This window comes from Leopardus geoffroyi, chromosome B4 (genome assembly GCF_018350155.1).
Source record: "Leopardus geoffroyi isolate Oge1 chromosome B4, O.geoffroyi_Oge1_pat1.0, whole genome shotgun sequence".
NCBI lineage: Eukaryota > Metazoa > Chordata > Mammalia > Carnivora > Felidae > Leopardus > Leopardus geoffroyi.
This window is the reverse complement of record NC_059341.1, coordinates 12104482-12122572: the sequence shown is the minus strand read 5'-3', so window position 1 is coordinate 12122572 and position 18091 is coordinate 12104482. Positions and strand designations below refer to the sequence as shown.

Below are 18091 nucleotides of genomic sequence, written 5' to 3'. Positions count from 1 at the left end.
ACTATTCTTATTTTAGAAGCATTTGATAATGTTCCTGAAGGTCAGAAAACCTGGATATTTTTCCTTAATACAATTTCACTCTCTCTTATTTTTTTTTTTATTTTTTTATTTTTTTTTTTTTCCAACGTTTATTTTTGGGACAGAGAGAGACAGAGCATGAACGGGGGAGGGGCAGAGAGAGAGGGAGACACAGAATCGGAAACAGGCTCCAGGCTCTGAGCCATCAGCCCAGAGCCCGACGCGGGGCTCGAACTCACGGACCGCGAGATCGTGACCTGGCTGAAGTCGGACGCTTAACCGACTGCGCCACCCAGGCGCCCCAATTTCACTCTCTCTTAAATAAGACTGTGTTGTTTACTCTCAAACAAGACTTTGGATCAGCGCTCCCAAGCTAGGAAGCAGGGCAACCCAAGAACTTGAGAATCTCTAGAAAGCATGCCCATGCCCCACGCCCTCAAAACTGAACTTTGGACATTGCCTAATGACATAGTAATGTTAAAGATCCTAAAGGGATGGATGCCATTCATAAGCGGATACAAGGAATACATAATTTTTGTTAAATAAATATGAACATGCAGGGCTGCTATTCCCTACTAGAGTCATATGCCACTGCTGTTCTAAAGGGCCTTTTTGAACATATGTGGCCTTTTTGAACCCTATGTTATCCAGACCATTCTGTCTTAGATCTTCCAAATAATTATTTTTTTTAATATTTCATTATACTTCTTTGAATTTTATTTTATTTTTTAATTTACATCCATGTTAGTTCACATATAGTGCAACAATGATTTCAGGAGTAGATTCCTTAGTGCCCCTTACCCATTTAGCCCATCCCCCCTCCTAAAACCCCTCTAGTAACCCTCTGTTTGTTCTCTATACTTAAGAGTCTCTTACGTTTTGTCCCCCTCCCTGTTTTTATATTATTTTTATCGTCCTTCCCTTATGTTCATCTGTTTTGTATCTTAAATTCCTCATATGAGTAAAGTCATGTGATATTTGTCTTTCTCTAATTAAATATTTTTTAATGTTTATTTTTTTTTAACTTTTTTTCTTTAATCTTTATTTCTGAGAGGGAGACAGAGTGCAAGCAGGGGAGGGACACAGAGACAAGGAGGCACAGAATCTGAAGCAGGTTCCAGGCTCTGGGCTGCCAGCACAGAGCCCAATGCAGGGCTTGAACTCACAAGCCGTGAGATTATGACCTGAGCTGAAGTTGGATGCCCAACAGACTGAGCCACCCAGGCGCCCCTAATGTTTATTTTCAAGAGAGACAGAGAGCGCACATGTGAGCAGGGGAGGGGCAGAGAGAGGGAGACAGAGGATCTAAAGTGGGCTCTGCGCTGACAGCAGAGAGCCTGATGTGAGGCTCGAACTCACAAACCGTGAGATCATGACCTGAGCTGAAGCTGGACGCTTAACTGCCTGAGCCACCCAGGAGCCCCGAGATCTCCCAAAGAATTATTACCATGTGCAAACTGAGGCAGTGCAATAAAATCAACACATAGCGCTTATGAATATTTTTCAGTTTAATTCTATGTGCTTATATGTGGGCTGAACTAGAACGGTGTTTGAATATACATCTCTACTCGTGGCGAAGAAGTCTTTTCTAAAGAATGGACCCTCTGCTTTAATACAACCTCACTTCAGATAAAACCTGGCCATTAAAAGGAATCTGTGCCTTGAACTCACAAGCCTGAAGACTCAATCTCTGGATTGCACAAGAACTCAATGCAGTGGTTATACTTGCTACAATTCAACTACAGGACTGTAGAGCTTCAAAAACATTTAATTCGTTGTTTTAGTAAATACCTACTCTGCACCTGAGGGTTTTCTGGGCACTTTAAGATGCAGAGGAAGATTACAAAATAGAGCACATGGCTCTCACTCCCAAACAAACTTACTTTTCTCAATGGGCAGTTAAGACAGACCCCCAGCTGTCCCTTGCAGGTATGACAGTGCTGAACCGAAGTTTAAACAGAGCCAGACTGGGGCGCCTGGGTGGCTCAGTCAGTTAAGCAGCCGACTTCGGCTCAGGTCATGATCTTGCGGTCCGTGAGTTCGAGCCCCGTGTCGGGCTCTGTGCTGACAGCTCAGAGCCTGGGGCCTGTTTCAGATTCTGTGTCTCCCTCTTCCTGACCCTCCCCCGTTCATGCTTTGTCTCTCTCTGTCTCAAAAATAAATAAACGTTAAACAGAGCCAGAGTAGCGAAAAACCAGGCAGGCCTTGAGTACTGTACCTGCAGGTGAAACCTTCGGAGTCCGAGCCACCCGCTTGGTTTTCGGTAGAGCAGGGACATCAAGCTCTGCAGCAAAGCACGTTGACTCCTGAATTCTCTGAACTTTCTTCTCCTTTAGAGGGGGACGTGGGGACTTAGCTATGTTATTAAAAGGAAAAGAAATTAACAAAGAAAATTTAGAAAGGAACTCAAAGCCTATTTTACCAGCAGCTGAATGCAGAAGTAATGCTATAATTTTTCTTTCTCTTTTTTAAATATTTTTGAGAAAAAGAGAAAGTATGCCATGTGTGCGAGCACGAGCAGGGGAGGGGCAAGGGGGGGGGAGAAAGGGGGAGAAAGAGGGAGAGAGGGAGGGGGAGAGAGGGGGAGAGAGGGGGAGAGAGGGGGAGAGAGAGAGAAAATATGAATCCCAAGCAGGCTCAGCGCTGTCAGTGCAGAACTTGATGCAGGGCTTAAACTCACAGCCCATAAGATCATGACCTGAGCTGAAATCAAGAGGTGCATGCTTTACCCACTGAGCCACCCAGGTGCCCCTATAATTTCTCACTAACAGAGATGCACGTTATTCCGAGAATTACAGTCTGATTACCAGGAGATTTATGCAGAAGGGCTGGCCTTGCAGGCTGTGTAATTGTTGCTATTTTTAGCTGTTCTTGTAAGGATTTCATCTGCTCTTGCAACTTCTTTAATTCATCTAGGAAAGAAAAGTATATTGACTTAAGACCCAGAGCAGAAGAAATATCACACATGGCAAAAATGCTGGAATTACTTTTGGTGTCTACTCCCTCACCCTGAAATGCCAAGAGCCACAATATAATCACATACTGAGAACTCACCATTAACTTTTGCACTAAGAGGTCCCTTAGAGAAATAAACTTTGTATTTTCAGTAATCAAGTCTCTAATACCTAAGCTAGTCATGAATTTGTTCTACTGACAAATATCACAGATACATATCCCCAGTTAACAAGTTTTTAGGAATCAAGAAAAGTGATTACTATTTCATAAACTGAATACCGTAATATAATAAATGCTGGTTCTTGCATTAGAAGAAACAGCAAACCACTGAATTTTATTATAATTTCAGAATATATAAGAGGCGATGCCACGAATAAGAAAAGGGCACTCCACAAAGCTTCTGTTCAGAAATGGTCTCCTGCCCAAAAATAATGTGGAGAAGCCTGCCATCTTGTCCCTGGCTCCCCATGCATATGAGTCTCTGGGTAAGATTTTTCTGTAACAGGCACGAAAGATGTTAGAGCCATTCTGGGAGGGACTAAATTACAGCTGGCCTTTGCATGCTGAAATGCTGGCTGTGAATGTCTCCTCTACTAACTCCCACGATTTCTTTCTTTCTTTTTTTTTTTTTTTTTTTGCCAAGTCATGTATCTCCACTCTTGACTCAGCAGCTATTTTGATGAAAACTGTCAGGTTCCATCTAGTCTACCATGAAGAGATTAGAAAAGCAAGTAGTTAGGGCACCTTGCAACTCTTGATTACTTTTCCCTTGACTGGGAGCAGGAGCAGTGGGGACACTGTTTTTAGTTGACTGCGGCGTGGGAACTTCTTCTTCATCTGTTAAGTCCCCCATATCTCCAAAGAGAGTGGCCAGATTTTCCTTTCGGTCCTCAGTCTCTCCCACTTCTCCATCAGCAGGCTCCTCTGAGTAAGATTCACCGTCATCATCTGCATCAAAGAGCTCATCAAATGCATCAGGTTCACGATCTTCCTGGGTCAAGCGGTGACTCTCTTCTGAATTACAGTCCAGGGCTAACTCATTCTCCTCCAGCAATGCAGTCAGCAGAGACAAATCATCTTCCTCCCCTGGGGAAAAAGACGAAGGACAGAAAGTAAACCTACCTGAGAAAAACTGCTAATGACAAGCAGCTAATTAAAACACTCAACATTAATAAGGCAGTTAAAATGGCTCACCATTTTGCCTGGTAAATTGTTGATCTTCTGTCCACCTTTCCTCTTCCCAAGTGCTTATAGGGCACTGGGTGAAGGACAAAGGGGCCAACACCTGCATAGTGACCACACCGGGCCGTTCACTGGGCTGATCTTTCTCCCTGTGCTACTTCAGCTAGTGACATAACGTCCTGCATACCAACTTCCATGAAATCCAACCCATAAGGGAATAACTCAAAAATACACTAAACATGCATTTAGGCTTTAATTGTTCGAGGCGTAAAAAAAATTCAAATGTAGAAAAGGCACAAACAACCACATAAAAAGTACTTATATTTCATCAGCCAGAATGAGTCATTTATGTTTGCTTCTTGCCTTTACGTTAGATAAGTAAACTTAAAAAAAAAAAAAAGTTTAGAGTTTATCATGCCAAATCTTTTTTTCAATGTGTATATGGTTTTTTTTTATGTGCACATGTGAATTTTTTTATCATGCCAAATCTTATCACAATTTCTAACCACTGCCTCCACACCCTACGGCAAGAAGCATCCTAATTTTGGTGTATCAGTCTAGTCCGTTTTTCAAAATTTTAACATAAATACATAAGTATTCATAATCCATATAGAGTATTTGGTTGATTTATAATATTTTCGGGACACCTGGGTGGCTCAGTTGGTTAAGTGTCTTACTTCAGCTCAGGTCATGACCTCACGGTCTGTGAGTTCGAACCTGGTATCAGGCTCTGTGCTGACAGCTCAGAGCCTGGAGCTTGCTTCGAGTTCTGTGTTTCCCTCTCTCTGTCCCTCCCTCACTCATGCTCTGTCTCTCTCTCTCTCTCTCTCTCTCAAAAATGAACAAACAGTAAAAAATAAAATACTTTCATAAATTGTTGCGCACTGTAGGTATTCCTCTGTATCCTGGTTTAATTCAACATTGCATGTTAAGACCGACCTGAATCAAAACATACAGTTCTAGTTTCTTTCAATGGCTATATGGTAATTCTTTTCCAATTCTTTCCCACCACAAACTATGCAGCAACCATGACGATGTCTTGCATACGTGTGACAGTTTCCCAGGAATACCTAGCACGAGTGGAATTGTTGGGCTGCTGGGTGCACATTTTCCGACTTGCCCAGATACGGCCAAACCCGCTCCCAAAGTGATTACTCACTAGCACTATGCCAGTGCCACTTCTCCCTAACACCTCACCAATATCTGATGTCACTAAGTTTTTTTGCTAGTCTGATGGAGGATATTAAAAGGCATCTCAGTGTTCCGATTTGCATTTCCAGAGAAATCTCATGAGGTAAAGAATTGTTTACATTTATTGGCCCTTAGGATTGATTTCTTTCTTTCTTTCTTTCTTTCTTTCTTTCTTTCTTTCTTTCTTTCTTTCTTTTTTCCTTTTGGTGCCCATTTTTTTCCCCCCTGTTTGGGTATTAATCCTTTATAAAATCTGAGCCATTTTAAGACATTAAGGATATTTCATGCACCGTGCCCCCCTTCACCTGAAAGACAAGAGTTAAAGTCCAGAGACATCAAGGGTCTGTTCAGGACCATATGGCAACACAGGTCAGCACAGGAGCCTGGCTTAGGATGGAGATCTCTAGGCCAGCAACCCAATATTCTTTGCACCGCTCTACACTCTCTTACCAGATGGAAAAGAGCCAACGCACAAACTCATGGGCTAGAATCTGATGAAAGGGTCTAAGGCTTAAAGTTAGATAATGATCTGCTGGAATTTCTTGCTCAATAATCACTGCAAAACTGGAGGGCACAGGAAGAAGAGGCGACCTGGCTCCCTGTGCTCTGGGTGAGACTGCCACATTCCCTCAAGGGAGCCAAGAGGCCTTCCTCTCTCCTGTTCTTAGCTGCTGAAGAGAGTACACTTCAGGAAGAGGCTTTGGTTCACACCACTCATAGTTGATGATAAATGTTGCCCAGAGCTAATCTGTGATGCCTCCCAGCCCGGTTCAACTCAGTCACCACCAATAATCCTGTCTTCATGTTATGCTGACCCAACCTCCCTGCTTCATTTATACACTGGACCCTCTTCCTCTCAACCCCCCAAGGATGTCAGCCTATAATCATCAGCTCTCCTCCCCACATCACCCATGATTCCCTGTCTTCTGGAGCATTCCCCTCGGCATATGAATTCTTTCTAGTGTCTTCCATCATACCAACCAACTACCTGATTATCTTCCTACTTATTTGTTCTTATCTTGCTCTCTGTACTAGAATGGAAGCAGGAATGTTGTGCAACCGTGTTTCTCTAGCACCAGTGTTTCTCTAGACCAGATTTCGTCCACACTGGACCAAACTGTTAGCACTGTGCCAACCAAATGAATGTTTATTAGATACAACGGTTTCTTAGAGGACACATGCCCATTCACCACTTATTTTCATAACTATCTCATAGCAAATAATTATACTTTATATTATATTAACCGCCCTGAAGGTAATTTGATGATTTCAGGAAACAGGACGCTATTATTATACCAAAGGTATAATCAATGTCACGTGTTACCACAGTGTGAAGAATTTCAATAATATTTGGTTCTACTTTTTTGAAAAAGGAAGAGAGTAATAAACTTGGATTTAAAACCAAAATCTAGTTTCAGATAATGAGCTCATTATGTAACCAGAAAAATAATGCATTTTATTTGTCAGCATCTCTTTACAGCCAGCACAATCACTGCTAAGCTACTCCCAGGCTAAGCTCTGTTAATCAGAGTAGCCTCTTTTTATTAGGTAAATATTGTGCATACACCTCTGCAAAATAAACAAAATGAGAAAGGACTACAAGAATTTAACTCACAGCTACACTGAAGCGACTTCAACATTAACTGTGAACTCTGAAGTCAGGCTGCCTGGGTTCAAATCCCTACTGTGGCAGTTTCACCTGGGACAAATTACTAAACACCTGTCTCCTGGTGTAAAAAATATGGCTGCTCATAGGGCACCTGGGTGGCTCAGTCGGTTGAGTGTCTGACTTCGGCTCAGGTCAGGATATCATTGTTCATGAGTTCAAGCCCCACATCGGCCTCTGTGCTGACAGCTCAGAGCCTGGAGCTTGCTTTGGATTCTGTGTCTCCCTCTCTCCTTGCTCCTCTCCTGCTCACAATCTGTCCTCTGTTCTCTTTCTCTCTCTCAAAAATAAACATTAAAAAGCAAATAACATTCTCTGATTGAAGTGAGATCTTTTCTGAACCACTCGGACAATACTTGAGGGTGAGGTAGCCATTTTCACTATTCCGCAAGTAGGATAAATAACAAGTCCATGGACAAAAGGGTGGTTTTCCATGAAACACACATAACTTGAGACAGCTGCCAGAACTTACCATCCATGCTGTCAAGAGAACAGTTGTGATAGAGAACTTCAAAGGAGAATCCAGTGCCCAGGAGATGGCAGGAATGTCGAATCTCGGCTATGAAATCAACATTAGAAAAGTCACCCTTGATTGTTCTCACTTTCTCACATCCCATATATAAAGAATCAGGGATCTCACAAATCCTACGGGCTTGAAGCTGAGGATTCGTCCAAAATCTGACTATTTCTCCCCCCCCCCCACCCCTTTTATCTTGTCTTCAAACTATGGTGTAGAAACTCAGTTGAGGGGCGCCTGGGTGGCGCAGTCGGTTAAGTGTCCAACTTCAGCCAGGTCACGATCTCGCGGTCCGTGAGTTCGAGCCCCGCGTCAGGCTCTGGGCTGGTGGCTAAGAGCCTGGAGCCTGTTTCCGATTCTGTGTGTCCCTCTCTCTCTGCCCCTCCCCCGTTCATGCTCTGTCTCTCTCTGTCCCAAAAATAAATAAACGTTGAAAAAAAAAATTTTTTTAAAAAAGAAACTCAGTTGAGCTATGGAGCAGTTTGCTGGGTACTAGAGCACATGGATGAGACTGACTGTGAACAAGTATTATTGAGAATGGCCTAAATATTAGGGTTATTATCCCATGTTATTTACTGTGACACATTTGATGGCTCCCTTATCCACAGCAATCTAGTGTGTGGCTCTACTTAGTTGCAACCTTCGTCACATCAGGATTATAATTCAATACTACTTAGCAAAACGCAGAGGTGGCAGAGCTAATTAGGGTAGATTCATGTTATTGTGTGCACTTTCCTTTTTTTTCCTTTAAATGATTTTAGTGACTGCAAGATAAAAGCTCAACAGATTTTGTCTAGGCTCTTATTCAATGAATATGAGCTTCTATAGATGGCTTCGGGAAGTGCACGGTCAAGTATTAATTATGATGCTTTCTTTTTATTTATTCGACAAATACTTCCATGGACCTATTGTGTGCTCCCCACTGTGTTGTCTCCTGGGAAATCTGCTGGACTGTAAGCTTGTTGAAGGGTAGCAAACGGTCTCACTCACCTCTATAACCAACCGCCCTCCCCACTCCCCCCCCTTCATACTCTACCTCACCCTCACATCCAGGCCCTCCCAACAACTATCGGTTCTATCTCCAAAACAGTGCTCAATCTTTTGTCTGAACCATGAGCTTCCTGTATCGGTCTCTGTGTCTCTGTAATCTCATTTCCATACAGCAGCCACAGTAGTCTTTTCTCTCCTTAGTAATTTCTGAGGAATATAAGCCAGATGGTAGTATTCTCTTAACTAAAATTCTTTAACGATTTTTCATTACCATCAGAACAAAATTCAAAAGTCTGTGAGTTAAGTGGATACTCTCTCTCTTGCCTACTTCTACTCAGACTAGCCTGCCTACAACTTCTTGAACACAGAGAGTGCTCTCAGGCCTCACGCTCTTTGGAAAGTGCTCCCCTAGCTCCTTCTCACTCTTCAGTTTCCCCTTAAGCATGGAATGTTCCGAGCCTTCCAGACCACCCTATCTGACCGGCTCCGCGGCGCCCGCCCACACCTCATCCTTTTCGTGACTTCACTGCACTTTCCACTGTGGTGTGCGTGTTATCTGTTATTCTCTTTAGATTCTAAGCTTCACGCGGGGATGAGTAATGTGTGTTTGGAGGCCTGCACATGGCACACACTCAATAACTTCAAGCAAATCACGAATTGAAAACAAAAAATGAAAAAAATAAAAGTCTCCACGGCATGCATTTTAAAAGGTTACTTGAGAAAGAACCCAAACCTGGTCCCTTAAGCAGAGAGGATGGCCCGACGCCTGGTACCTCCTTGGTGCCTTTAAGGCGCCCCTACCTTTCGGTCGCTCGGCACCCAGAGCCCACCCGGCCGCGCGGACACCGCGCTCGCCCGATTCCAGTTCTCCCCCACCTGACCGCCTCGGGCTCCGCGCTTCTCGGCCTCGGAGCTCTCCAAACTCTCCCGCAGACCCGCGTGGCGGGCCCCCTACCTCACCCCCCGGGTGACCACCCACACACCCAGACCCCAGCTGCTTACCCTACTCGGCACCCCTTTCAGACCTACAGCCAGACCCGCCAAAATTCCAACTTGGCTCCACCCCCCCGTCTGACGCCAGACGCACGCCGACTTAGGGCCGCGCTGATTGGCTACGTCAGCTTTCTTGGCGACGACTATCTGGCAGAGATGGTAAAAAGCCCATCTTGCATAGAGCGATCTGATTGGCTCACGTGACCGGGCGCCCTCTTTGTTGGGGGCAAGAAGACTTCCGGTCGGTGACGTCCTGCGCTCCTTTAGATAAAGTGGTGTTGTGGTGCCTCCCAGCGCTTGGAAGTTTAAGTGTTCCTGGAGGGTGTTTTTACAGGAGGTCGGAACTGAATTCCAGACAATCTCCCGGACTGTCATCCACTCCTTTCTACGAAGCGAGGCGGAAGGTAACGCTTGAGGCCGAGAGGCCTGCACGGAGACGCTTAAACCGGAAGCACATTGCAAACGTTTCTCCTGCCCTCACAAATGTCCTGTGGTAGGACTGATCCTAGAGAAGTCTGACCGAACGTGCTGGATGATTATTTAACAACCTCTTGTGTTCCACTGAGATGACTGGACTCAAAATCCAAACTCTGGTTCGCTTTGAACTCTGCCTGACCTTGGGGAACTAACTTCTCCCTTTGGGCTTCTGCTTCACCATCTGTGAAATGAGACCTAAGGTCTAGGGGACATTCTTTGAGGCAGTGGAAACGACATTTTCCAGAGGATTTCGTGATCCAGAGAATTGGAGAATTGTAACTTGTGTCGGACTAACTTGTTAGGAGGTCGTTTTTTCACAGAACATTTTTTAGTAAAATTCAGATTTTTTTTTTTGGTATTTACATTCTAAAAATGGTGTTTGTACATAATTCTGAGAACTGCCCTTTCTAAATGCACAATTCTATTTAGCTTATACATAATTTAAAAGAATTCAAAGCAGAAGAGTTTTTGATGGAGCAAATGACCATTTTAAGTCTTTTCCCCCCTCTCACAGGCACTATTCAGGCCCTGTATTCCCACCCTCCCACCCCGCGCCAGTTATTTCATATAAGATGGTATCTCTCTATCCATTGTGTTTGCCTTCGTTTTCATAAAAACTAAAATCAGCTTTAGGATGATGAAAATAAACAGCCCAGATACCATCTACATTGATTTTTTGGGTGTGTCCTAATGAAGTATTAATGCTCCTTATTATCTGAGCTTATTATACTGACCCAGGAATGGAAATAATACCACTTTTGAGAGCTGCTAGTGTTGAAAAATTCACAGTAATGTTAGCACCATTGTAATCAAACTGACAAAAGGAACTATCGGCACAGAGCCCGACGCGGGGCTCGAACTCACCGACCGTGAGATCATGACCTGAGCCGACGTCGGACGCTAACCGACCGAGCCACCCAGGCGCCCCCAAAAGGAACTTTTAAATGCATCACTATATCTAATTGCAAAGGTTCATCACAGACTTACTAGCCATGACACGGACATTCCTGGACCAATTCTGATTTGTTTTCCAAAGTTCTTCAACTTGACTTTTCAGGTCCAGTGTGCACCCAAAGCCGTGCGAAGAAGTAGAAAACAATACTGGTCTAAGCCCTCAAATTTTCGTCCATGGAGGGATCAAGAAACTATTACTGGAATTAGCACAGCGGTGATTTTCAGAAAGAATTAGAGGGGTACCTAGGTGGCTCAGTCGGTTAAGCGTCCGACTTCGGCTCAGGTCATGATCTCACCGTCTGTGAGTTCGAGCCCCGCGCCGGGCTCTGTGCTGACAGCTCAGAGCCTGGAGCCCGTTCCAGATTCTGTGTCTCCCTCTCTCTCTGCCCCTCCCCTGTTCGTGCTCTGTTTCTGTCTCAAAAATAAATAAACGTTAAAAAAAATTTTTTTTTAAAGAGAAAGAATTAGAGTAGATTCTGGAACCACTGGTGGAAGGGAGGGAGGCAGAAGACAGAGAAAGGAGTTCAGGGTGTTTTTCTGAGGCCATGCACTGAAGTAGAGAACACGGGCAGCGCAGAACAGGTTTAAGGGAGAAGACAGACTTGGTTTTCGCTTTCAGAACGAGGTATGAAAGACGCTGACTTAGAAAAGCTTGATCTGCAGATCTGGGATTCAAAGGAGAGGTCTGTACCGCAGGCTCTTACCCTTCTGGCAAAGCGTGATCACCGACCCCTTTGAGAACAGAATGAAAATGGTTTCTTTTTTCCCCCAAGAAAAATGGACACTCGTACATTCGAGATTTTGTATACCTTCTGAGGGGATTCGCATGTCTTCCCAACGACACCCCTTCAGATAAAGAACCTCCGGTGTAGGAGGCCAGTGCCCTGGGGGCACAGACTTCTGAGCCAATGAGAGAAGGTGGGCAGGTGCAGCTGGAGTGTGGTCAGGAAAGCAGTGTCACTCTTGGCCCTAAGTCTGGGCCTGACCTCCTCGTGTCCCTGTGCCCGTCGTCCTCTGGCTGTGTCCCTCCCCACAGGGTGAGGCTCACCCAAATCCTGGGCAACTCTTGGTAGCCGAAGCTTCTAGGTCCTGGGACCCTGGGATTGCACTGAGGAGGCTTTGAGGTCCCGCGTGGCCTCTTCCCCAGGTTGTCCTTTGAGGGCGGATCCCTCTGTCTACGGGGTAGCTCTTTGGTGGTGGTCGGGCAGGTAGGGGGGCTTGAGTAGCGGGCAGGGGTGTCCGCACACATGGAGAGAGGTGGCACCCAAGGGCCGCACAGAACGGAGTCTACATGGGAGAAGAAGCAGGGTTTACAGGGCTGGGCCCACTTCTCAAGATGCCATGTTTCTGTGGGAAACTCTGAGGAGACTGGTAGCTTGATGTCTAAACTTTAAAACTTCACACACAGGATCTCTGTATTCTCGCCCCCCGTGTAAGGGGTGGGCCTGTAAGAAAAAGATGGCACAGGATGCCAAGGGAGCAGTTTTAAGAAGGGAAATGGCAAATATCAATGTGATGCAGCAGGGGTTCTCAAAATCTGGTCCCCAGAGCAGCAGCTTCAGCAGCACCGGGGGACCTGTGAGAAATCACATGTTCACCCTCCGTGCCAGACCTACTGAATCAGAAACCCTGAGGGTGGGACCCACCATTCCGTGTCCGGTCTCATGTGGCCACTGCGTCTTTCTATAGCAGTGGTTCTAAAACTTTAGAGGGCACCAGAATCATGGGTGAGCCTCTAAAACATATCACAAAACAAGAAAGGTAAAAGCAGAGAGAGAAGTTAGCGGGCCCCAGCCTCCTCCCCCAGAATGCCATTGGGCCCTATGGCTAAGTACCTCCCTCATCACCCCTGCCGGAGGTGCCCATTCTCTGTGTCCACTCACCCCGTCTTCCAGATCATCTCTCGCATCTCCTGAGCCCACCCCCTCTTCTCCATCCTCACTTCTGTGACCCTCCCTGACCCCTGGGCACCTCGCTGTTTTTTACTTCTAACTAGTCCCCATCTGATCTCACTCACCTCCAATCCATTTCCCTTATCGCTCCCAATTACAACATCATTTTGGCCTGGATGTTCCCTGAACAAAATTCATCAACAGCTCCTCAGTTCCTGTAATTCCAAACTTCTTGCCATTCAAGGACTTGACTTACAGACCTGAGTCCTGCCTACTTTTCCACTAACCTCAGCTCTTTTCTTTCTCCATGGAATCAGTCTTTCTTCCAGCCACGCTGACCTGCAACTTCCTCTTCCTAAATATTCCGGGCTCTGGCATGCCTCAGAGCCTTTGTACATGCAGACCTCTCTGCTTCCAAAGCCTCAAACACTGAATCAGCTCCTACTTATCCAACCAACCTCAATGCAGGCATCACCTCCTTTGGGAATCTTCTCTGGCCCTTTGGACTAAGCATTGCTACTCAGTGCTTCCTAGAACTCAGGAGTAGGAGGGTACATAGAACTTTCCACATTGCATCCTAATCGTGGACCTCTTATGCTTCTTCTCACCATGATGTCAGCATCTGGAGACAAGGGAACTGTGTCTTGTTCATCTTTCTATCTCTTCTCTGTCTTCCCTCCTGCTGCTGGTGGCCGGCACACAATAAATGTTACAGAAAGAAAAAAAAAATCGAGTGGAGTATTTGCTCCTTAACCAATCATTTAGCATTTGAGGGCGAGTTTCTTCCTCTGGAAAGTGCTGATATTGGCAGAACGTGGAATAGGGGCTATTTTAGGAAGGATCAAATGAGGATTTCCAGTACATTTTCACACACTGGTTATCAGCCATAATCACTTACTGCCTCAAGTGTACGTGATGTTGGACAGAGATGTGGCCCATATTCTAGGAATTTACACTCCAAGTTGGGAGATGTGACATATGTATAAAATATAAATGACATAAGGTGACGACCAACGAGCACCAATCTTGCTGGACAGGAGGGAACAGACAGATGAGGTCAAAACATTAAAAGAAGCAGATCAGACAAATCATGTGGAAGATGAACAGGTCAAGAGCGATATTCTAGGGGCAGTGAGCTTGTGAGCAGGTGCAGGAAGCAGGTAGATGTAACGAGGAAAGGAGTGGCCTAGTGCTTAGATGCGAGTGAATTAAGACTGCACGGCTTTTAACCTCCTGCCCCATGCTAACTGTGCAACCTTGGGTAAATTACTTAACCTCACAGTGCCCCCACTTGCTCATGTGCCAAACAGGGATACTGACAGTTATTTCATAGGGCGTTGTGAGGATTAATGACAAAAGCTTGAAAACACCATAGTGTGCCCAGCATATGTAAACATAAGTGTGTATTAACCTCAGGGTGCCTGGGTGGCTCAATCAGTTAAGCATCTGACTCTTGGTTTCAGTGCAGGTATGAGTTCGAGCCCTCCGTTGCTTGGGATTCTCTCTCTTTCTCTCTCTCTGCCCCTCCCCCTGCTCTCTCTCACTCTCTCTCTCAAAATAAATAAATAAACTTTAAACAATTAAATAAAAGTGTATTAACTTCTATTCTTGCTACTTTTCTAAATACTGCTTAGGGACAGTAAGCTAAAAGACAGGTGCTCAGGAACTGAATATACCAGAAAGTGGAGGTAGAGAAGCCTGGCCAAAGATCTTGACAGTCCCAGACTGCGGGAGTTCAAGGGAAGAGGCCAGTGGGAAAGACATTATGAAGGAAACCCTCTCTGCTTTGGTAACTGGCCAAAGAAAGTTACTTTTTGCAGGAAAAGGAGAGGACGATGGCCAGGTTGGCATCACTTGGGCACCTGGCAGAATTATGGGAAGGGACGGGAGTGCCCAGGAGGAGGTTGCCGTGGACAGTGGGGAGATGGCGAGCTCAGTCTGAGGCAATGGTGTAGATTTCAGCAGGTGCCTTTGGCCCTGTGACCGAAGCCAGTGGGACATGCAGGGCTTCATGTAGGTCTGGGGTGTGGTTTGGTGAGTACACATGAGTTCTCCAAAACAGAGATGGTAAAAGCACAATATCCTCGAGTATGTCTACCTGGTTATGCACCAGACCATTAAATCACCTCCTCTATCCTGAGGCCTGGCAGGCAGTGCTCTTCAAAATCAGAAAATCAGACCTTCTAACTGGGAGTAATAGTCCGTTTCTAAAGCCCCTCCAGCACCATTTCCCTCCTGCCGAGGTCTGTTTACATCTGCCTTCGTATCTTCCTTGCTATACATGCAGAACTCTCTAAGTCTTATCCCAAACTGGAATTTGTCTGGACAAAGATTCTGTACTGAGAAAAATGTGATCCTTGCTCAGAGGGAACCCTCTACTTAGAGAAAGAGGGAACCCCACCTCCTTGATTTTGTTAACAGGTTACTGTCTCTGTTAGGCAAATAAATATCTATTGCTTTTCAATCAACCTAGAGGTTACTTTAAACACTACTCAAACCAGCCTTGCTGGTTTTAATTAATTCATAAGATTGTTGAACACATTTTTTCCTTGATTTTGCTGGGTTTACAACCCAGCAAATAACAACAACAACAACAACAAAATATAATACATATATTTGTAAAATAAATTTTACCTGTAATTATGACTCCTTATATTTAAAAGCCAACATTGCTACATAAATCCATCAGCCTACTGAGAGTTTCTGAGTACTTTTTGTTTTTTGTTTAAAAAAATTTTTTTAAATATTTGAGAGAAAGCGAGAGAGCAGGGGAGGGGCAGAGAGAGAGAGAAAGAACCTCAAACAGGCTCCATGCTGCCAGGGCAGAGCCCAGTGTGGGGCTTGAACTCATAAACTGTGAGATGATGACCAAAGCTGAAATCAAGAGCCTGTCACTTAACTGACTGAGCCACCCAAGCGCCCCTGAATAAAAAATTTTTGTATTACGTTTTGCATCTTTGCAATTACTTGGACAGAAAAAAATACCACTTAAATTACTCACCGATGACTAACAGATTTATAACGAGAGTATGTAATGTTATCTCAGTAATTTTTAAAATGACGAATGATGTAAATCAAAGGATTCAACAGACTGTAAAATTATTTCTATGTTTTATTTGCTTTTCATAGCAAAGCAGTTTTGGTATCTTCCATTGTTCTACTAAGACATTTGAATATTGGTTCATATACTTGAGTCCTGTTACACTTAAAAGCTGCAATTGGCTGTTGTATCAGCTTTCCTCCATTGAATTAATGATGGCAAAATACATTTGTTTCATTGAAAGCAATTCCAAGTTACCCCTTTCATTATGGGTCAAATGGAAGTGTTAGCCAATCTTCACAAGAATCTTGATTTTATGACACACACAATACATTTTAGGTTCATATTAAATAATCTTCTCAAAGTTAATTTTTTCATTTTTTAGGAAATAACGGACTTTATTTTTTTAGAACAGGTTTAGGATTACAGAAAAATTGAGTGCAAAGAAAGAAGTTCCCATAAAGCCCCTTCCACACACAATTTCTCCTATTATTAACATCTTGCACTAGTATGGGGCATTTGTTACAACTGATAAGCCAATATTGGTACATTGTTTTTTAAAATTTTTTATGTTTATTTTTGAGAGAGACAGAGACAGAGCGCAAGTGGGGGAGGGACAGAGAGAGAGAGGGAGACACAGAATCCGAAGCAGGCTCCAGGCTCTGAGCTGTCAGCACAGAGCCTGATGTAGGGCTCGAACCCATGAACCGTGAGATCATGACCTGAGCCAAAGTCGGACACTCAACCGACTGAGCCACCCAGGCGCTCCGATACATTATTTTAAACTAAAGTCCACAGTTTACATTAGGGTTAACTTATGTCATACAATGGATTTTGACAAATTTATCCACCATCACGGTATCATGCAGAATAGTTTCATTGCCCTAAAAATCCTGTGTGCTCTCATCTATTCATCCCTTCCTCCACCTAATCCCTGGCAACCAGTATTTTGTCTCCATAGTTGTAACTTTTGTAGAGTATCATACAGTTCAAATCATGTAGCATGTAGGCTTTTCAGACTGGCTTCTTTCATTTAGCAATATGCATTTCAAGTTCCTCCATGTCTTTTTGCAGTTTGATAACTTAGTTCTTTTTAGTGCTGAATCATAGTCCATTGTTTGGATGTACCATACATATTTATGCAATTATCTATTGATGAAAATCTGGGTTGCTTCCAAGTTTGGGCAATTACAAATAAAGCTATCATAAACATTCATGCACAGGTTTTGTGTGGACATAAGTTTTCAATTCACTTGGATAGATACCAAGGATTGTACACTTTGTTTTGCAAGAAACCGCCCAGCTGCCTTCCCAAAGTACCATTCTGCATTTCCACCACCAATGAATGAGAGTTCCTGTTATTCCACATCTTCTCCAGCATTTGGTATTGTCAGTATTTTGGATTTTAGCCATTTTAATAAGTGAGTGGTAGTGTCTTACTGTTTAAATTTGCAATTCCCTAATGACATGTTGAGCATCTTTTAATGTGTTTATTTACCAACTGTACATCTTCTTTGAGGAGGTATCTGTTATCTTTTGCCCATTTTTAAATTTAGTTGCTTTCTTATTAAGTTTTAAAAATTCTTTGTATATTTTGGTATCAGTCATTTTTCAGATATGTTTTGTAAAGATTTACTTCCAGTCTGTGGCTTGAGTTAATTTTTGTGAAAGGTTTAAGGTCTGTGTCTAGATTCATTTTGTTGCATGTGGATGTCCACTTTTTGTTCCAGCATCACTTGTTAAAAATACTATCCTTTCTCCATTGAATTGCCTTTTTTCCTTTATCAAAGACCAGTTGCCTACCTGGGTCTATTTCTGGGCTGTCTATTCTGCTCCATTGATATAATTGTTTATTCTTTCGCCAATACCACAATCTTGATTCCTGTAGCTTGAGAGTAAGTCTTAAAGGTGGGTAATAACTGTCCTCCAACTTTGTTCTTCTTCAGTATTATGTTGGCTATTCTGGGCCTCTTGTGTCTCCATATAGACTTTTAGAATCACTTTTTCAATAACCACAAAATAACTTCTTGGGATTTTAATTGGGATTGTATTGAATCTGTAGATCAAGTTGGGAAAAAAATGACATCTTGACAATACATGAACATGATCTCTCCATTTATTTAGTTCTTTGATTTCTTTCCTCAGATCTTATACATATTTTATTAGATTTATACCTAAGTATTTAATTTTTTTGTACTAACATAAGTGTTATTTAT

General features: G+C 43.7%; 1 protein-coding gene across 1 annotated transcript in view; it reads right to left on the bottom strand.

The window, feature by feature from the left end:
* The window catches only part of MCM10 (minichromosome maintenance 10 replication initiation factor), a 44448-nt gene extending 34859 nt beyond the window's left edge, over positions 1 to 9589 (bottom strand). The window contains 5 exon segments of the mRNA XM_045464606.1: positions 2237 to 2374; positions 2826 to 2930; positions 3718 to 4059; positions 7485 to 7571; positions 9522 to 9589. Of these exon segments, the coding sequence (XP_045320562.1) occupies positions 2237 to 2374; positions 2826 to 2930; positions 3718 to 4059; positions 7485 to 7491 (592 nt within the window). The 5' untranslated portion in view covers positions 7492 to 7571; positions 9522 to 9589.
* Between the last annotated feature and the right edge of the window lie 8502 nt (positions 9590 to 18091).